We start from the raw sequence: 22253 nt of genomic DNA on the forward strand, positions 1-22253 counted from the left end.
ACAGATTTGTTTTGGCTTCATGCAGTGAATCGAGTATAGAATCAAAAGAGCTCTGCATTCGATTCGTGCACTGCATGAAGTCAAAACTACTATGTTAAAATGGAGTGCGTGTCCTCGGAGATATCTCAACTTTTGCGTGACCGACGTGTCCGGTGCCTATTCGGGGGTGATGTAGGGGTCAGTATTATGTGTGCTTTGAGATTTGTGTAGAACGTATTTAAACTGTTGAAATTTTCTATAAAGTCACGCAAAGTTTGAGATATCTCAGAGGATACGAATTCGTTAAAATGTGTATCGAGGTTTTGTTTCAGACTTTCAGCTCCGATGTGCATCGGACCAAAACCTTCCAATGTAGTTTATATCCATCCGATGTGTTGTGCAAACATTTTAAGATTAATGTTCACTAAAATCCACACGAACTTAAAAAGGATCGGACGGTTATGATCGGGTGTCGTACCGAATTTAGTCCGATTCCAATCGAACCGTCCTCCACTCCTGCAGGGGACTGGATTTGGGCCGAGTTTTCAAATACGGGCTTCAAAATAGATCAAAAACTAAAAACTTCATTTTGGGGGCAGTGTTTTATTTTTTCTTACAAAAAACCGCTGTTTTGGTGCCGATTTTTTTATTTATATCCAAAAAATAAATTGAATTTTAAAAACTAACTGAACTGGTTGTCAAATTTTAAATCTACCCAAACCGGTTAACCGTTAACCGGACAAAATTTCCGGTTAACGGTTAACCGGACCATTTCAAAGGATCCGGTTAGCCATTTAGCGGAAAGACGGGTTCGATTAACCGTGAACCGGACAGAGTTGGTTCGGTTAGCCATTTAGCGGAAAGACAGGTCCGGTACACGGTTAACCGGACAGGCCTTTTTTTTTTTTTAACACGTGGGGGTCATGCTACGGGGTGTCGACACGTGGCTAACCGAACACTGTACACCCGTGGAGCTGCTGAAATTGTGTTCGAATTTGAGTGAGAGTTTGCCATTTCCCTTTTGTGCTTGTGTGCGGGAAGAAGAGAAGAGAAGAGGAAGCTTTCAGAGAGTAATCAGGTTTTTTTTTTTTTTAATATTAAAATAGTTTATGATATTAATTAGAATAGTTTAGAATATTGATTAGATTGTTTAGAATCATGGAATATTGTTTGGATTGTTTAGATTGTTTAGAATTATTTGGAATATTGTTTGGATTGTTTAGATTGTTTAGAATTATTTAAAATATTGTTTCGATTGTTTGGAATTATTTGGAATATTGTTTAAGATTATTTGAAATATTGTTTAAGATTGTTTGAAAAATTATTTGGAATATATTTCAAATATTTATTTGAAAAATTATTAGAATAATTATTTGAAATATTATTTGGAAATAACAAAAATGCATGTCTCTGTACCGAAAAGTGAAATTGAAACTGTTCTAATAATTATTTGGAATATTATTTGAAATTTATTTGGAATATTTATTTTGAATATTATTTGGAATATTGTTTGGAATATTGAAAGATTGTTTAGAATTTGTTTGAAATATTATTTGGAATATTGTTTTGATTATTTTGAAATGGTTTAGTTCTGTTTAGAAAAATTTAAAATAGTAGCCTGAATAATTTAGAAAGTTGCAAAATAGTGTAGAATAATTTAGAAAAGTTCCAAAATAGTGTAGAATAATTTAGGAAGTTCCAAAATAGTGTAGATTAATTTAGAAAATTTTAAAGTGGTGCCCGAATAATTTAGAAACTTCCAAAATAGTGTAGAATAATTTAGAAAAGTTCCAAAATAGTTTAGAGTAATTTGTAAAATACCAAAATGGTGAAAATTAATTTAGAAAGTTCCAAAATAGAGTAATTTGTAAAATTCCAAAATGGTGAAAAATAATTTAGAAAGTTCAAAATAGTTTAGAATAATTTAGAAAAGTTCCAAAATGGTTTAGAGTAATTTGTAAAATTCCAAAATGGTGAAAAATAATTTAGAAACTTTCAAAATAATGTAGAATATTTTAGAAAAATTTCAAAATGGTTTAGAGTAATTAGTAATTTGTAAAATTCCAAAATGGTGAAAAATAATTTAGGAAGTTGTAAAATAGTGTAGAATAATTTAGAAAATTTTAAAATGGTGCCCGAATAATTTAGAAAATTCCAAAATAGTCGATAATAATTTAGAAAAGTTCAAAAACGGTCTAGAATAATTTAGAAAATTTTAAAATAGTGTAAAATAGTATAGAAAATTTAGGTAATCTAAATTGGTTTAGAAATAATTAGAAACATCCAAAACGGTTTAGATTAGTTTAAAATTTTTGAAAATAATGAATTAACTTTGAATTAATTTTGTAGCATGGCCGACGAAATCAATGATGAAGTACCTATGGCGCGGGATACTTTTAGCGATCTGTTGTGGATACCGCATAGCAGTCGCAGGGTGTGTCAGGCTTCTGAGGAGGTAACATCTCCTGCAACCTCCTAGGTTTGCATTTGTTCACTCCAGCTATGAACCTATCGCTAACCTCTCTCTTACAGCCCACGTGCTTGTAGAGATTTTCGGCAACATGTTGAGAGCAATACCGGTGCATACATTGATCGGTAGTCTCATCCCACCCGAGATTTGGATCCTGGAACACGGCTTTAATTTCCAAATGTCTATCCGATATGACACAAAAGAATCGATTATCTCCAATTACTTCCAGCCTCAACCATCTCATAAAAAAAACCCCAGTTGTCAGCCCTTTCTTTCTCCACAATTGCAAAAGCCACTGGAAGTAATTGGTTTTCGGCATCGTACATACATGCCATCAGCAGCCTACCTTGGTACCGTCCCGACATTAAACATGCATCGATACTAATCACTGGTCTGAGGAACGGTATCGCTGCAATACAAGCTCCAAATACCCATGCCGCTCTGTGGAAAAGCCTGTCAGTTTCTCCATCAATCGGGGTCGAGGTCACACAATACTTAGTTCCTGGATTGTTTCTTTTGATGGCTTCTAATAGTGGAGTAAGCAAGTTGTACGAGTTCTCCCAACTCCCAAACAGATTTGCAATAGCAAGCTCACGGCCTCTCCATAATTTATTGTACTTGGGGGTTACCTTATTATATTTCTGCATGACGATATCTCGGATATGATTTATAGGAGAGCACACATCCCTTCTAATAGTCTTATCAATTGCAAGGGCAATCATCTCTGCTGTCAGCTGACAATGATCAGTACGTGTTGCTGATACTCTGCACGTATGAGGATACGCTTGTTTGGTAATAATCCAAGATTCTGAAAGACCGTTTTGCTTGGCGCATAATTTAAATTTACAAAAAACATCTCTTCACACCACCTCGTAACGTATGGGTTCGCTTCTAAGAATCTTGCACTCACAATTCTTATCGAGATGGAACTCATTGATTGTTATCCTTAGAGCCGTTTTTGACTCATAAACTACACCCTTAGCCAACGGATTATCGAATGTTTTTTTTGAGCTGCCGAAAAAATCGACATCCGCAGGCCGAAAACCGGATATGTCATTGAAACTATCAACCGGATGTGTCATATTTTCTCGACCAGTTATCGGGTACTGTGATTGACAGGATTGTGTTTGACGAGACTTTGATTGTGACTAGCTGAGCGGTTCAATATCATCGTCGGAACCCAATGACTCATCTGAGAGCATCTCATCTCCACTTTCCAATCTATCAGAATCAATTTCATCCACAGGTACATGCGAATAATCATGTACCTGTCTACGGACCCGACTGGTACTGGGTCGGGGTCTAACTAGTAAATCCACAGAGTTTCGACTGGTACTGAGTCGGGGTATAACTGGTTGATCCACAGAGTTGCTACCGATACTGGGTCGGTGTCTCATTGGTACATCCACAGAGTGTCGACCGGTACTGGGTCGGGATCTAACTGGTATTGGGTTGGGATCCACAGGATTTCGACTAGTACTGGGTCGGGATCGAGATTCAGGAATCTGACTGGTACAGTTCGGTGTTAGTGTAATAATCTAGAAGTCAATAATACGATAATTTATCATAAAGCTTTGTTCATGAATTGGATGATTAATATCATTTTGTTGCCTTGAGTATTATTGAATTTATGGATCATTTCGAGTTCATGACTGAAATTGTGAAACTCCATAATATAGATAATATATACTCTTAAAAAGTCACTGACCAAGGTAATTAGCAGGAACACTAATTACCGCGATAAGGTTAGTATGTGGATTAAAAGATGGTTAAGTTTTACAAACCACCTGACACGAGATGTCATTTTAATCACATAGATACATGTTCTAGGAACATGGTATTTGACAGACCCCGAATGAAACATTAAATAGAATTGTGTTCGTGTCATTTATGTTTTCATTCAGTGTCACGTTCTACAGTATGAGGTATTTATCGTTCCCACTGAGAAATATGTATGTGTGATTGTTATCTACCGCTGTCCGTAAAAAGCAGTCATAACGGTAGCTTTTCCATATGTATAGCTTAGCTGAGGAAGTGATAGTTTACCAAGAATACTATTTGTCCCTCGTATCTCTATACGATCTATGGCATCACTGGGCCCCTTGATAGAGTAAGATTATCTGCTAGCGGTATAATTACAAGAGTAATTATATTTGATAATCTGCTCAAGATCAAGAAAAGATTCAGTTAGCAAGGATGACACACATCTACCTTGAAACTAATCTGATAGCTATGAGACAGAAGAACAGACACAAGTAAATTGTTTACTGGATCGTGATATTGTACTGTACAACATCATCTGTGTAATTGGATGGTCATGATGTGTTGCCAGATGCCACCCATGATTATAGAAGTTAAAACAGTTTTAACTCTATTTACCAACATAACACAGATCCTATTGGGTCACGCCATACAGGAGTTAATCGGAGAATCTTATTGTGATTGATTATAAATTAGTTATGATCAATAGTAAGATGGTTATAATTAATTATACGTGTTATAATTAAATTATAAATGTTATGTAAAAATAACAAGCAAAAACATTGGTTAATTTATAAACGTGTGTGACACGTTGTATAAAAGTTAACCGATTAATTTATAAATGTGCAGGACACATTGTATAAATTACCGAAATAACAACCGCAAGAAAAATATATATAATTGTTCAGAATAATTATACGAATATTATTTGTATTCGGGCCGAGGGCATTCGGGTCTTTTCAGATTCGTCTTATCCGCATGACATGTCATCGATCCTATCCAGATGACACGTCATCGATACCGAAACAAACAACCGAAGAAAAATATATATAATTGTTCAGAATAATTATACAAACATTATTTGTGTTCGGGCCGAGGGCATTCGGGTCTTTTCAGATTCATGCTTATCCGTATGACATGTCATCGATCCTATCCAGATGACACGTCATCGATCTTATCCACATGACATGTCATCCTTATCCATTCAATGGCATATCTTGTAAATAGGCATAAGTTGAGGGGTATTTCGGTCTTTTGCGAACCTCCTCAAAAGCCTATAAATAGAGGGGTGCATGTAGAGAGAAAAATCACTAATTCACTTGTATCGTTTCGTGCAGAATTGAATCGGTATTTTCTCTCTTTCTCGGTTTCTCTCCCAAATAGTGTTTCGGTTGAGAAAAGAAAGTTATACGTAGTTGACGTATAATCTTGCGGGTTGTTGTGAAGTATATTTACGGGATCGATGAATAGTGTTTTACCAAATTTAGCGGTATGTCAGTTTTGCATATTGATGAAACTGAGCAATCGAAAATTCGTGTTTACGGGTTTTCGTCTTTTCCCCGTGAATAGTGTTTTTGCATAATTCCGCGGTTTACGGTATTTCTGGCAGAAGAAATAAACCGCTCTCTGGTTAGTCCTGGTGGATAACCGATAGAGGTATCACACGTGTGATACTCCGAGTCGATTCCTTCCCTGGTGAGGCTCTACTCGCTCGGTCTGCATTCCAACTGTGATTTGGAAACAAGGTATAAATATGTTATATTAATCTATTTAATTGGTAAGTAGATTAAAGTTTTAGAAATCAATCATGGAGTAGATCTGTAAAAGGATTAAATTGGGTTTTGATGCCAAAGGAATACTGAAGGTGGACCGCCTTGGAAAGTTTCCTGACATACCCCGTTTAATCCTGAGCTTAAGTTGGCTGTAGAAATTTTTTTTCTACGGTCATTCCACACCTTAAGCCTAAACGGGTTTCATGTTAGCACCGCGCAAAACCCAACATTCGGTTCCAATTCTACATATAACTCGAGAATTGGTAACCTTTGTGAAAAAGACGACACAACTCCTAACATGAATTCGAACGATTGTTGGTCCATTACCGGTACTAATTGATAGTCACGTTGTCCATCGGTGGACATATTAAACCTGGCTTGAATTTCCAGATTTGCTTGACTAGCATTGTACCCAACAAATTTATAAATTTCATTATGAAGATAATCAAAATTGTGGTTCACGGTTAGCGGTAATGAGTATTTAGCTCGGGTACTGTAAAAGACCGCATCATCATTGTATTGGATTTCCCCTTCAATAAAATTTTTCGCACAAATGGTTGTCATTTTTAGTTTCGATTGGTCTGGCAATTTAAAAAATAACAACATATAAGTAATTATAACTTGTCTGGACCTCTAAAAATTATTCTATATCATTTTCCATTTTTCTAAATTATTCTAGACCATTTTGGATATTCCTAAATTATTCTACACCATTTTGGAATGTTCTAAAAAATTCTAAATTATTTCGACAATATTCTGAACCGTTTAAAATGAACTAATTAATTATATTATCAATTAAAATAAATAAAAAATACCTGAATCGAAGAGCCGATTGATCAGACAGTCAGAGTTCCGTAAGGGTTCCTAAAACAATTCTAAATCATTTTAGAATTTTTTTGTCATATTCTAAACTATTTTGGAACCTTGGTAGCTACTACCAAGTTTTCAAAAAAAATAGAATCCGTAATTTGTTATTAATTTTGAGTATTTATAAAAAAATCAGTATTCTTTATCTGTTTTGAATATTTTCTGAATTAAATAAAATTGATTATAAAAAAAATAATAAACTACAATTTATAATAAATTAAATAATAAGTAACATTCTTTCTCCATTACTTTTGATTTATATTTTTTATAACAACAATGAACAATTTGTCAATTTATTTTATTTATAACAAGTTGGTCAAAAAAAAAATTGTGGTACATATTGAATAACAGTAATATATGCAAATATTACGGTTATAATATGTTGTATTTTGGTTGGAGATCATGTTTTAACTTCTTCGTCTCCAACAAAAAAATTTCAAAAATCGATAGTTAAAAAATTAACTTATATAATTTACAAATTAATTATAAAAAAAAATTACCTCCTTTTTTCTTCTTTTCTTCCATTCGTCTCTCAAACAGCGGTTTTTTTTTCTTCCTTTTCTTCCGTTCGTCTCTCAAACAACGCTTTTTTTTATTCCTTTCATCTCTCCGTCGGATTGATATATATATAGAGCAGATGTTAAAATATTTCTGGTATACCAAAAACCGAACCAAAATGGTTGTTCGCTAAACGGCTAACAGAACCGTTCTTTCCGGTTCACGGCTAACCGAACCAGCATTTCCGGTTAACCGTTAACCGGACCCAAACCAAATTTCCGGTTAACGGTTAACCGGACTATTTCAAAGGGTCTGGTTAACGGTTAACCGGAAATTTGGTCCGGTTAACCGTGAACCGGTTTGGGTAGTTTTAAAAATTGATGGCCGGTTCGGTTAATTTTTAAAATTCAATTTATTTTTTGGATATAAATAAAAAAATTGGGTTTTGGTGACACAACTAGAATTAAATTTTAATCTATGCTACGGAATTTGTGTTCAATTGTCTTAATCTAAAACTAAAGCTAAGGATTCTTAATTTAAAGGTAGAGCTGCCTTAAAATCTAGAAAGATAATTAAAATCCGGACAAAAAGAGACTAAGAAGGTGATCTTAATTTTCGCTATGCAACTAATTTTTAACAAAATTAAACGAGTAATAAAGCTAAAGTACATAAAAGAAAGTTTGAGGAGACTTAATCCTGTGTTATTGGACAACTGTGAATTAGATGGACAAAAGAAACACTGTCTGATAATTAATTACTGTATATGATCGATTAATTATAATTTTATGGACAATATGATATTTATAATTTATATTTTAGTATACATAAATATATGTAGTTTAAATAAGAATCCTTTTAAGGTATTTTAAAATAAAATACGTACATTTTAATCTAAAAAAGGAGTATCCAGAAATATAAGCATCTGAAAAAGGATTTTTAGTTGGCTTGAAATTAAAATGTGCATCTTCTTATTATTTTGTACTTTTTAATCAAATAAAAGGTTTTGAAAAATCATCATCTTGTTGTAGAAAATAAAACATAACTTAATCTCTGCTCTTAGTTATATACATTTGTGAAGCATTAACAATACAAAAAGAAAATTAATCAATTTACTAAATTATAAAAAATTCTCTAGCCATTAAGAAGCAAATTATACCCGATTTTTTTATTTATATCCAAAAAAATATATAAATTTAAAAAACTAACCAAACCTCTTGTTTAATTCGAAAACTACCCAAACCGGAAAAAAAAATTCCGGTTTCAATACCAATTTTCGGAAAAATTTTTTTTCCGAAAATTGGATATTAAATCCGGAATAATTTTTTCCGGATTTAGGATTTTTTTTTCCGAAAATTTTTTTTTAGGAAATTTTTTTTTCGGATTCTTTTTTTTCATTTTTCACTTTTATAATTTATTTATTTTTTAGTCAGTATGTAAATTTATTGTATTTTCAGAATAATTTTAATCAAATATGTAGATGAGATGTATAATTGTGGCAATTTGATAAATTTAATGACTTTAGAGCGGTAAATAACTAATTTCATGTTTTGTGGTGACAATTTTCTAATTTTCATGTTTTGAAGTGGCATAAAAAAAAGTTTCCCTAGAAATAAAAATTTGGGTCTAATAAATATAAATCCGAGACACTTCCTTTAGAGTGCGCATCCCCTGAGATATCTCATATTTTGCGTGACCTACGTGTCCGGTGCCTATTCGGGGATAGCGCAGGCGGCCAGTATTGTTAGAGCTTTGAGATTCTTGCAAAAAGTCTTTGAACGGTTTAGATTTTCTAAAAAGTCACGCAAATTATGAGATATCTCTTAGGATGCGAATTCCTTTATGAGGCAAGGAGGGATGGATCCGCGGAGGTCAAGAAACAAAATCCGGCTGAGATCACGATCCAGTGGACAAATTAGGTGCGGTGTTCCAATTATGAAATGTTTAATACAATTATAGTAAAATGTAGCAATCCAATTTATATTCTCCTTTTTTTCGTCAGATTATATGTATTAAAAAAAGAATTAGAAAATCAAACAAAAAATTAGAGGAGAATAAAAAAGTAAAATATTAATAGTTGTCACCCACTCCTTAAAACATTACCGATTTAGGAATATTTTAATTTTAATTCTAATCATATTATATATCTTCTTCGTTTCTGACTCTTGTGAGTTGTGACTTGTGAACCACTCTCCAAAGTGCTATTAGAATTAACAGCTCTGATCTCTTTTCATTTTTGAGTCCCTTTGACAGTCACAATTTAATTAAACCCTCTCAGACATTTTGACAAAAACCTTCCCCAGTGGAGCGATCGGAGAATGGGCTGGCGTTGACAAAAACCTTGAACGATTCCACCGCCATAGCTATATGAAGAGAACACCGTGGTTTGGCGGGACCCGGATGGGAAAGCATCGATACCACCGGAGCGGCAGCGGTGGCGGTGGCGGTGGCGTAGCCTCAATCAGGGTCTTCTTAATCGCGCTTCTCTTCTTTTTGGGTACCTCTTTAGCCTTGTCAATCCTCTATCGTGCTGGATGGTTGGCCTCGCCATTTGGTCGTTTGTCTACTGACGGTCATTCTTTCGATTCTATTACTCTGGTTAGTTTTCACGAAATCAACTTTCTCTCCTTTTAGCTTCTCAGATTGGTTGCCATTGTTTGGGTTTGAACCTAAGATGCACAATTACGTCAACATGTGTTCCATCTATGTTACTGGATTTTTACCTTTTTATAGGATAATGAGGACATAAGACTTGAGCAAGTTTTAAAAGCGGCTTCTATGAGGGATAAAACAGTAATTTTAACCACACTTAATGCTGCATGGGCCAACCCTGGTTCGGTCATAGACCTCTTCATGGAGAGCTTCCGTGGCGGTGAAAGGACACATCATCTCCTAAATCACCTTGTTATCGTCTCATTGGATATGAAAGCATACAAGAGATGCATGACCATTCATGCACATTGTTTCGCACTGATAACAGAAGGGGTCGATTTTTCGGGAGAGAAGAGCTTCATGTCCAAAGGCTATTTAAGAATGATGTGGCGAAGGGTTAATTTTTTTAGAGTTGTTCTTACAAAAGGATATAGCTTCATTTTCACAGTAAGTTTTTTCTGAAATTTTCAACCAAGTATTATATTTTTTAGTTGTTATGTTGAAGTGCAATCCCTGATTTCAGTAAATGTCAGGTAACAATAACAAAAGTATGTTCAAGCTGAAATTCTTGTTTAGTTCATATAAGTACTGTTTCTGTTGAAGTGTATTTTTTTTTTAATATTTTAATGCTAGTCGAGAGTTTTTATCTGAAATAATTTTGATGCAATTTTTTGAATTGTTTCAGGATGCTGACATCATGTGGTTTCGAAATCCATTTCCATATTTCCATCCAGATGCCGATTTTCAAATTGCTTGTGACCATTTTACAGGTGATTCAAGCGATTTAAGAAACACTGCTAATGGAGGTTTTGGCTACGTAAGATCAAACAACCGAACCATAGAATTTTACAAATTTTGGTACACCTCTCAGTTGAACTATCCTGGTTTCCATGACCAACACGTGCTCAATTTCATAAAGCATGATGAATTTATTACAGATATTGGGGTTGATATGAGGTTTTTGAGTACTACATATTTTGGTGGAATTTGTGAACCTAGCCAATATTTTGACAAGGTTTGCACCATGCATGCGAATTGTTGCATTGGGCTGAAAAGTAAGATACATGATTTGAAGGTTATTTTAGAGGATTGGAGGTATTATCGCTCCTTACCGCCAAATTTGAAGAAAGCTTATGCTTTTTCATGGAGAGTACCACAAAATTGTAGGTGAGACACATTATCATTCTAATTTGTTAAATTTATTAGTATTTGCCAGATGGAATTCTTGTGATCTACCACTTTCTGAGTCTGAATCCTCTGAAGTAACTCAAATTTTGAGTTTAGATCCGGACTTTCAGATCAGAATTCAGGCCAATCTGATCCTTGGTGGAATGCATGGGGTCCCTTTAATATTCTTGCCAAAGCAGATCGAACAGTCCAGATTTAAACTCAAAGTTTGAGTTAACTCAGGTGATATGAATTCCCTGGTACATTGTTGTGATGTTGTTGGGTTGATTTGTACAGCCTTGATATGCCGAACCAATCATCACCTCCTACGAATGGGATAGATTGGAAATGATGCATGGACCTGAGTTCTACTCCTGTGCTGAAAGGAGGGCTTCTCCCGGTTCACCAGGTAAAAGCTACTATACAGCAGAAAGTCTATGAACTTCTTTCTTGGGACTAGGCAAATTTCACTGCATACGGGTGACAAGTAGGTCATATCAAATCCATAACTTCTATGGTACTGGACCCAAGTCACATTGGTTCCTATTTAGAATATTGGGAAGGGGGGGGTGCATTTTGAGATTTATCCGGAAAAACGAACAACTCAGATCTCATTCTACTCGGTGCAGTATTGCATTGGATCTGAATTCGGTCATATCTGGGTCAGGTCATTTTGGGTTCATCTTGGGGTTCTTTTGTTTCTCAGGTTGTGTTTTTGTTTGGGTTGTCGCAGGTCCTGTGTCATTTTGGGTTCGGGTTATCCGGGATCAAGCGGCCTGGATTGAAGCTAGGTTTTGAGTCGGGTTGAGGAATTAAGTGGTCATGTCTGCGGGTCAAGCTTTTGTTCAGCTCGGGTTTGGGTCAGTGTGGGTTAAGATCTAGTCAGGTTGGGGATCAAGGTAAGGTTAGGGTTTAGATAGTTCGGATGACTCCCTTTGGTCAGGTGAGATTTTGCCACCGCTAGCGCCCCATGTTTCTAAACCTTTTGAAAATAAGATGCACCAGTTTGTAATATTTGCAACTAATATCCAGAATAATTTCAAACAACACCCTTGTTATATATTTTTTTTAATGCCTTATCACTTTATTGCTCATATCGTGCTTTTTTATAGACTGTTTTGATGGAGCGACCTATAGAAGTAATCTTATACTGCTTTCATGACGGATATATTTCAATTGCTGAATTGAATATCTGCACAAGGTTCGGTGGCACAGGGAGCATCATTTGTCAAAAGAATACCGACATGCTACCAGAGTTTTTGGATTGGTACTCGCTGATATCTTTAGAAGTCAAGTATATGATGTCGTTTTGCATGATAATTGCGAAAACTAACAAAATGATAATCAAAATCGAAAAGTAAAACAATAGAAATGTTACATCTAATTTAGATAGTTCGTGTATCAAACTTTGGTGCAATTTGAAAATTGTTAGGTTATTGATCAAAGTACTAATAAAATTGAACTACTAATATTGCGAATTTAATTAAAGCTGATGCACAACCTATCTAAGCTATATATTACATATCTGTTGTTTTACTTAATTGATTGTAATTGATCTTTCTTGTAAGTTATTAAAAGTAAATATTCCTAATGAGTAGCTTGTTTACAGAAAAGGGCACAGTGGTTTCACAAGGTGTCAAATTATAGAATTGATTTAAAATTTCAATTAGTGGGTTACATAACTTCGAGTTGAAAACTATTCATAATTTTGTATTGAATTAGTGCTTCCTGAAGTAAATTGTAGCAATAGTGCAAGCTAGGCTTTTAGCAGAGCCAATAATACGAACTCATATTGCCCAAGGTAACAACATATTTCTATTTAGATCAGAATATGCTCGAATATTGTAGAGGCTATGTGCATTCCATTTCAGGTCGGATTGGTTCAGATTCTGATTGGACAGTTCGGATCTAAACAAAAATATTCTGTCACCCCAGAGGATATGGATTCCTAGGAATAGTGCTTTCATAGCAGGGTATGCACCAATATTTAATCTTTTCCTGAAAAATTATTGATTCCACTAATTTGAATGCCCTTTTAGACTAAAGAATGATGCAAATACATAGTTTAATATTTGTCGTATATTTTTAATCAAAATAATAGATATCAAGTTGTAGAAAGTTAGATTTGGAACAATCAAACAACTTCAAAGTACAATTATATTGAAGATAATATTCCTGGAAAATGGTCCCATATTGCTATGGTTGTAACTCATTGGGCCTAGTTTAGATGTCTGGCATGGATTTTAATAATGAACTGCAAATAGCCCCTTTATTAATATACTGGGCCTAAATTCTACTCGATTATCCTTCAACGTAACAAATAGGAAAATTTTCCAGTGTGCCCATACAAAAAAATTTGTGGATATTTGTCTATTTTAATTTTAGAATAACTAAATATATGGGTAAATAAAAAAAATGGGGATAAAAGAAAGAAAGTTAAGTTTGTAGGGGATATTGGATATTATGGTGTTTTCATGAGGATATTGGTTATTTTGAAAGTTTGAATGGGTACAGTGGAAATTTTCCCTAAAAAATAAGACTTGGTACTCTACGTACTGTGTACAACAAGATTCACACCATTTGTTTTTAACTTTGTACGAATCTAAAAAATGAGACCATATAATTTAGAATTCGTATCCTCTAAATGTAGAATGAATCTAGAGCACCCGATCCGTATTGACACAAATATTGAAGATACCCTGTGCGTTTCAACTGGGACCGAATTGGCCCAGATCATGAACAAATGACTGAGATGCATTAACTCAAAATGCAGAAGATGCGGATTCATAATTCAACCTGGCATCAAAATTAGTTGCCTCGGTTGAACTTACTCTGCACTGTAGACAGGGCTGGACCCAAATAGGTCCAGAGTAAACACTCTACCCTTGAATTTTGGCAAAAAAAGAAAGAAAAAGTTTATGGTTTTCTAGATTAGTGTCTACTTATGATGAACAAGTTTGTCGACCTCTGTTGGAGTCCGATATTTCTTTCCAGTCCAACTCATTTTGTTCACGGCCGCTGACGATACTCACCCGTTGTAGATCGACTACGGCCCCATGGTCTAATCAGCAATAAAGAAAAGAGATTTATATATATATATATATATATACTCTCGTCTCTTAATTTAAGATTAAAATGCCTTGATAGGAAACAGATATGTTAATTAAACATTGTAGTGATCACAGATAAACAGTAAGGAGGCACATCATACCTTGGCAAATCAGAAAATATTTTTGCTTAAACAAATAATAATATTCTGAAGTGGGTTTCTCTTTTACTTGTCCAGCGAATTCACAATATTTTTATTGCAAAAGTAGAAAAACATTTTGTATTACAAAAACTTGGTTTTTGAATTTTGAATAGAGAAATATAAGAGCTGATTGAGACACCAAGTGAAAGCTGACAACAGTACCTCTTTCTCCAGTAGCTTTTTTAATTGTGCTTAGCTATCTTTTCAAATTGTTTTTTTTTTTTTTTTTTTCATTTGATGATAAATCTCATCAAAATTAGCCATCAGCAAATTAATAGCATTGTCCGATTTGCGGTGCTCAGAATATATAAAAACAATTTTTCATGATTAGAGTATATCAGCACGTATAGCTTATATATACAGCACAATATCTCAGAGTTTTGGCTTGTTTCATGTGTGGTCCTTCTCACTGTTTTTGCATGGGCTGATGGTTTTTTTTTTCCCTTTGTTCTCTGTACACTGAACGGATCAGTCTCCTATTACTCGAATGCCTTTTGTTCTATTCTGATAAGTAGTAAAACAAATTACTGCATGTAATCAGATTTAATTTGGCATTGAGCATTAATGGGTGTAGAACAAAAGTTAAGCATAATTTTATTCTTCATTTATTTCATTCATTCAGTTACTTATTTACTTCTCTGTCTGTTTGTTAATTAGCTTATTTGTTTATTTATTAGTAGTTTGCCATACATAATAATGTATATATTATGAGGGTTGAGCAGGGTTCAAATGCCTTGTGTCTTTCATGTAATCGTTCCACACATTTATATCTTTGTCAAAGTTCAAACAATCAGCTCGAACCGCTCAACATAATCTCCACATTATAATGTGCTTAGAGACCAAATTTTATATTTTTTAGAATTTTTTTGCTATTTTTCTAAATATGTACAAAATCACTGTTTTCGGATGCTCCATAATTAACTGAACAATGATTTTGTTACTAAAGATTTTAAACAATGAAAGTATAAAAGATAGAGACAATTTACATCACCTCTACAAAAATCTGTCACCATCCTCGAGGGTAAAAGTATTTTTTGCTGACAATATCTTTGCAAATACTCTTGTCGGTTATATCAATTCGCTCGGATATTGCAATTGACCTCCATTAATTTTTAAATTGTGTGTTTGTATATAATTTAGAGTAAAATACTAATATAGTGTAAAATTGACTCCATTCATACACACTGAATCATAGTGTAAAATTGACCTCGAGCATGAAAATTTTATATGATTAACCCCTCAATACATGTTTGACTTCCATAACTTAGACGTTTGACTTCGCCCCCAAGGGAAACCTTCTCCCGTGGATAGCACTTATAATAATACTTTAAAATCTTGTATTTCATTAGCATTTAGGTCATTTAAAATCACTAACGATATGGTGGGTGGGCTCCAACACCGTCAAAAATGTAGGCTCTGTTCATCAGGATACCATTTAAGGTCGTAGCTAAAAGTGGATTTGTTAATAGCATGTGACATATGACAGGGGAATGAATCACCTTTCCAGTTACCAATGATATCATTGTATCTGTGGGTTTTATATCTCTTAATATGGTGCATAATTATAGCGCACTAGGCAGTATGAACTTCTTTTTTAATGAGGTTTTTAGTCTTATTACAATGCGCATTTAAAAGAGTTGATATACGCTAACTTTTAGATTATTATCATGTATTAGCTAGTGATGAATGAATTGGTTTGTATGAGAATTCAATGACAATTCAATTCTACAGTGACCAATTGAAACTAAGCTGACACAAACAAAACAAACAATGCAAACAAAATAGATATCAACAAAACCGAAAAAAGAAACGGAGACTCGGTCGTAGTTAAACCTCGTATTAAACTCCTGTTTGAACTTTGAGAATAATGCAAGGAGATATATATGTTGATAAAGAGTATAAGGTGTTAATAAAACCAGTACTGGTACAAGAGGAAACAGGGGGGGCCCAGTAACAGGGGATAAATGATGGCGTCGTACCAGTAACGAAGGAAAATTCCATTCAAAGTTATTAACCTTTTCCTATGTGGGAAAGGACACGATCATGGTTCATGGACTTGCATCTTGGTTTCTAGTATTTCTGTGGCATGACCTTGTGTGGATTTGTGTGTATTTTCTCATTTTGGATCCTTCATCAACTTACCTTTATCTTCTTCTTTTTTAGTAAAGCATTTATTTATCATGTAGACTCTAGCTTGTGACTCTTTTAATATGAATTAATTATAGTATTCTAAGTTCATAGAAGAACAAAACCCAATTGTGTGCAAATCTATTAATTATAGTATTCTAAGTTCATAGAAGAACAAAGACAGGAAGTGGGGTGGGCCCATGTGGCAGCCTTTTTTTTGGTTGAACTTCTGTAGTTCTGTTTGTGCATTATGCTCTGATCCTGGTCTCCCGCTGACTATTCCCTGTTAGAAATTTTCATATTAAAAATTATTTTTTTAAGATTTTTAAGATAAAAAATTTATGTGAAATCAACCTCATTTCTGCTATAGCGTGAGACGCGCGCACCACCGGATTGAAATCTGCTCCGAGAAAAGGAGCACCATCCTATATTTACATCACAGCTATAATTACATCTGATTTGTTTTAATATATTATATTAATGTAAAAGAAAAAAATTATTGAAGCCGTGTGATCGATTTTAGCTGCAATTACATCTAATTTATTTTAATAGATTATATTGATATAAAAAAAAAAAAAAATTGAAGCTATGTGATCGATTTTGAATGATTCAGATGGAAGAATAGAAGGGTACTCCTTTTCTCAAGAAAAGAAGCAGATTTGAATCTGACACCACTTGCAAAGCAAATATGCAATGATCATCATTGGTTATCAACTAATTATCATTGATTAGTCTTCCTAAGATTTTAATTTTCTTATATTAAGAGAATAATTATGGCAATCTAAAGTGATATCCAGAAATATTTGAAAATCAGATGCAAACAAACAGATTCTCCTAACTATTGTTTGATCATTTAAACTCTATTTAGTTAATTTTATTATTAGTAATTTGTGGGCTTGATTATTTAATTGTTTGCAAACTTCCATGCACACTCTCCCTCTTGATTTTTTAATTTTTGGAAATTAAAAAAAAAAATAAACTTTTGGAAAATAATAGAACGGGTTCACCAAGTGTAGGTTTGTGGGACAACACGAATAGTGTGGTTCCATTATTTTTCAGATCTTAAATTCCATACTGACCACATATTTGTCTTAAAACTGATATTGGTGTGGTTCCATTATTCTGTCCTTTGCGGAATTGATTGGTGCAGTTCCAGTGTTTTTCAAATCTTAAACCCCATTATGACCACATAATTGTCAGAAAGCTGCTGGCAAATGGGAATAGCATTAATGATGCGGTTTCATCAGTCTTTTATTTGCAAAACCACATTATTAGTACAGTTTCACCTATTTTTCAAAGCCAATAATAATTAATCTATTTTTTTTTTAAGATTCAATTTTAAATTTTGAATATGAATATATGATGATTTATCCGAGTGCTGTTTCTTTCTTGCTCTGAATTCTGATTGGATTGTTTTCGTGGGCCCTCCTTCCTGACAGATCCGCACGCTGGGCTTACGGCTTCATTTTGCAGTCTGGTCTCCTCCAAATCCAATAGGCAATAGATCCTGTTGAGCTCTTTCAAGAAATTACTGACGGGTGGGGCCTCCACAGCAACTCTTAAGGAAGTTCGTAATCCAAGGAATTTTTTTTATAAAACGTAAATAAAATAAAAAATAAAAACGAGTTGATTACCCCATTACACACAAATTTCACAAAAAAAGGTGGTAATTTTCGGTTACCATGGAGCAAACCTTATTTTTGTTTTTATTTTTACTCCACGTAACCAAACTTTTTTTTTCGGTTACCCTTAAATCGAAAAAAAAAATCGGTTACTCATGCCGTTCCGTGACGGAGCCAGCTCTGCCGTGCCATTTTTCCCACTCTAATTGTAAGCTTGCAATATGTCCAAATTAAAATCATATTAGCATTTGAAACATGTCGAATTAATTGCAAAAAACCTTGTAGTTATATATATATACATACATTATCTTATTATTTCTGACTGTGTAGCATGCATGGACAAGATTAAAGTGATCTGTTTCTATATTTGTGAAACATCATGAGTATCATAAAAAAGCATATGATATCCTTTACACTGCAATACTGCATGTGTATTCATAAAATAAAAGCATAAAAGAAAAGGTGTCAAGTCCACATGAAAACGCCAAAGCCAGAGAAGTATCAGACTTTATCCTTACGTATGTAAGGCAACCTACAGGAATTTCAATGACCTAGCCAGGCTATATAGGCTATGCACAACAGCCTCTTCAAATATAAAAATAAAAAAAGGTCCATATAAATATATATTTTATTCTTATTTTGAAATTGCCTCTTGAATACTTTCAACTTTTGTGTCGGGTCGGACTTAATTTGGATAAAATTTATCCAAAATCCTTTGGACAGAACCCAATAATTTGTTTATTTAATTAAACAATAAATAAAATACAGTAAATTAAGTAGTATTAAATGGAAGAAAATTAAAAAAATAAAAAAATGGGTAGGGGGGCACAGGAGGAGGCAGAGAGTACAGAGTAGAGTTGTACAGTGGAAGCAAATATTCAGAGGTGAATTAATTGAGAACGGTGGCGTTTGGTATTGAATTTGATCCGATCCGACTCAGTAAATCACGCTTTGTCCAGTTGCCCATGCATGATGCATAGCAGAGTTCATTTCAATTTGCAAGTTTGCAACAATACATCGTTTGCAGGGATGAGCAGCAGCTGTTGCTGCATCAGTAGTATCTGTACGCCTTCCTGTACACGCCAATAATTACGGCGCTTTCCTTGCCTTTTATTCCTACTTTTTTCTTCGTCCTTTTCTTCTTTTTACAACCTTTTACCATCCTTCAAAACCAAAACCAAAGTCAAGCAAAATCTCATCACATGCCTCTTTCCTTTTACCAGTTCAGATTTTTAACAATGTAAACAATGAAAGATATGTATCGTCCTTTTTATCTTGGCACAACTCTTATAGCGGACCCCAGAGAATGTACATCTTCCGTAATATTATTTACTGGTGTGGTGTCTACTGTCTAGACTCTATTCTAGAGTGAATAATATTTACTGGTATCTTGGCAGTTGGCACAAATCTATTCGGGGATAACGCAGGGGCCACTATTATTTGATCATTGAGATTTGTGCAGATCGGGATCGGTTGATATTTTTCAAAAAGACACGCAAAACATGAGATATCTCAAAGAATGTGAATTTGTCCGAGTTTGAATCAGAAGTAGACGAATTTGTTCATTAGTGATGAACAATAGTCCAATAAACAATGGGTTAAAATTTTCTTTCGAAATCTAGAAATAAACAATTGTCTACGTACCTCCGATTTTATTTGAGCATGCCACTGCTAGAGTCCACACAGTGTTGAAAAAAATGTGTCGTGACCAAAATGTCAAGGGGTGGTCACGGCACGTGAGTCACGCTGTGACTCGCGTGTTGTGTCCAAATGTAACTGGTCACGTTTCTCACGTTTAACTATTTTTTCATAATTTAAGTTAGTTTATTCAAGATTCACCATTTGATTAAGACATAACGGTTATAATTACACGTGACTCGCGTTATTACGTGCCGTGACAGAATCTTTCGCGTGCCGTGCCGTGCCGTGTCGTGACTAAAATGTTAAGAGGTGGTCACGGCATTGAACAGTAACACGTGCCGTGCCGTTCTATACCGCCGTGCCATTTTTCCCACTCTATCCACACATCCTCTTAGCCTTAGGTAATAAATATTTTTAGTTTCAATATAAACCGTCTGATATAATCTGACCAATTCAGCCGAAGACTATAATGCACGGGGATTCGTGTTAGTATACAAGGAACGGACCATATTTTAACTAAAAAGTTATGTTACCTCAAGTATGAATTTTGTTGTCTAATCCTTTACTTATTCTGGATTTATTAGTATTAGACTATTAGTTGAAGGCTTGAACTTGAAGCGATGGGAATTGAGAAATGGAGAAATAAGAAGGACCCAAAAAGGGTGTAAAGCTGTTGTGCAACCTGTTTGTACCCCCAAAGCCATCATTCCAAGTGCAGAGTTAGGACACATTATTCCCTCTGCTGTGCACCTATCCCTCTTAGGTGGCGACAAAAGGAATTTATTCCGGGAATTAATGCCAAACAGGGTACTAAATTGAGAATAATTATGGTTTCCTTTTATTTTAGTTTCTCCTCCTCCCCCCCTCTTTAATACCAACTGTGCCTTGTGCCCTTGTGCAGTGCAGACTAGTAGTACTAGTAGCCTACTAGCTCCTTTTTCTTTCTCTGGATAAATTCCTTCTTTCTTATACCACACGGTACATACATGGTATTGAAGACACTGTATTTATCCTATTTATATCGATATGACACATGATGCGCATCATTATTAAATTTGCCTTAAAAGTTTAACTGCAAATAAATCATTCGAGTTCAAACAAATTGGGTTTTGAATTATTGTTCTCTACTCTGTGTAAAATACTTTTCAAATATTTTTGGGTGTAATTTGATAGAGACGGTTATCATACTAATAGTAAATAGGTATGTTAATGTCATAAATTACGTACATAGCTTTCTTAATTCAACCTGCCGGGGAGGGAAAAAGAACTCCAGTCTCAGAAGCAAATTGTATTAAGAGGTGCCAGTCAAAGGAGGCTACATGCATGCATCCTTTATTTCCTATTCCCAGTACATGTCAGCAGGTGAAGGGGAAATTTGGTATTCAAACTACCTTCGCCTTCCCATCATATTGCCTCCCTATTCCTATTCCTATTCCTATTCCTTTACCAAAAAGCAAATTACGCTACAGCTCTACAGGTTATGTTTGATTCTTATATTAATTCGTTTGAATGAGTAAGATGTTAAAAATTAACTTATATTTGTGATATTGGGTCCACATATGGATTAAAATTTGTCCGAAGAGGTGATTTAACTTATTCTGTCTTTTGAGAATCAGTTTTTTTTTATCAAGTGGCAAAGAAAATATTTTATGTATGAAAAACCTTTTTTTTTTTGTGGTTCTAATTATTTTGCAAGATAAGGTAAGTATCATATGTCCTTTTTCACATTGATCAAAATTGTGAAGGGTCTTCATTAATTTAAGCGGGTACCAATTACCAAACCAAAGTATCTTCACCTTTTATCTACTTTTACTCCAAGGTTAATTCTGAAAAAGTGAAAAGTAAATGTGAATTGAAAGATTTGCCAATTGATTTAGAGAGGTAAATTCGCGTTTCCATTTTGGAATGAGCGTCACAACGCCATAAATGAACGCCGCGCGTTATTTAATGTTATGGGCACTACATAAGTTGAAGTGTCGGCTGACGTACGCATTAAAAAAATTAGATAATAAAAAAATATAATATATCAGATCAACCTACACAAGTTTTTAAAAAATGGAAAATGAAACAGAAAAAAAGCTCCAAGATATTTGTATAATTAGAAACTATTTAATTAGTTCTACATAATTCACATTTAGCACAAAGTAAATATATATGCAAAATTAATTACCTGCAAATGTAAAGTTATTTGGGTTACTGTTCACCTATAATAACCCCTCAATTTTCTTCCGTGAGATCTCAATCTAACGGCTTATCATTTTTGCGTCCTCTGATGGACATGTCTCTCGTATATATCTAATAGGGAAGTGTGGGAAAAATGGCACGGCGGAACATGCCCCATCACGGAACGGCACTGTTCCGTACTGTGACCACCCCTTCACATTTTGGTCATGGCACAATACGGCACGTAATTAATCACACGAGTCACGTGTAATTAAGATCGTTAGGTC

General features: G+C 34.4%; 1 protein-coding gene across 2 annotated transcripts; it reads left to right on the forward strand.

The window, feature by feature from the left end:
- The first annotated feature begins 9599 nt into the window (after window positions 1-9599).
- Window positions 9600-12685, forward strand: LOC144558804 (uncharacterized protein At4g15970-like). 2 transcript variants are annotated; one of them, XM_078307681.1, is made up of 5 exons: window positions 9600-9942; window positions 10078-10443; window positions 10682-11163; window positions 11461-11650; window positions 12276-12685. In XM_078307681.1, exons 1-4 carry the CDS (start codon window positions 9712-9714, stop codon window positions 11513-11515), a joined length of 1134 nt encoding a protein of 377 aa, XP_078163807.1. In that variant the 5' UTR covers window positions 9600-9711; the 3' UTR covers window positions 11516-11650; window positions 12276-12685. The 2 variants fall into 2 exon arrangements, with proteins under 2 accessions (XP_078163807.1, XP_078163808.1); XM_078307682.1 differs by having other exon boundaries at window positions 11461-11572.
- Window positions 12686-22253: the final 9568 nt, after the last annotated feature.

Source organism: Carex rostrata, chromosome 8, assembly GCF_964058835.1.
Source record: "Carex rostrata chromosome 8, lpCarRost1.2, whole genome shotgun sequence".
Classification (NCBI taxonomy): domain Eukaryota; kingdom Viridiplantae; phylum Streptophyta; class Magnoliopsida; order Poales; family Cyperaceae; genus Carex; species Carex rostrata.

Coding starts and splice junctions, on each gene's coding strand:
- LOC144558804 (XM_078307681.1), top strand. CDS start 9,712: ATGAAGAGAACACCGTGGTTTGGCGGGACCCGGATGGGAAAGCATCGA. Junction 9,943..10,077: donor CTTTCGATTCTATTACTCTG/GTTAGTTTTCAC, acceptor ACCTTTTTATAG/GATAATGAGGACATAAGACT. Junction 11,164..11,460: donor AGAGTACCACAAAATTGTAG/GTGAGACACATT, acceptor TGATTTGTACAG/CCTTGATATGCCGAACCAAT.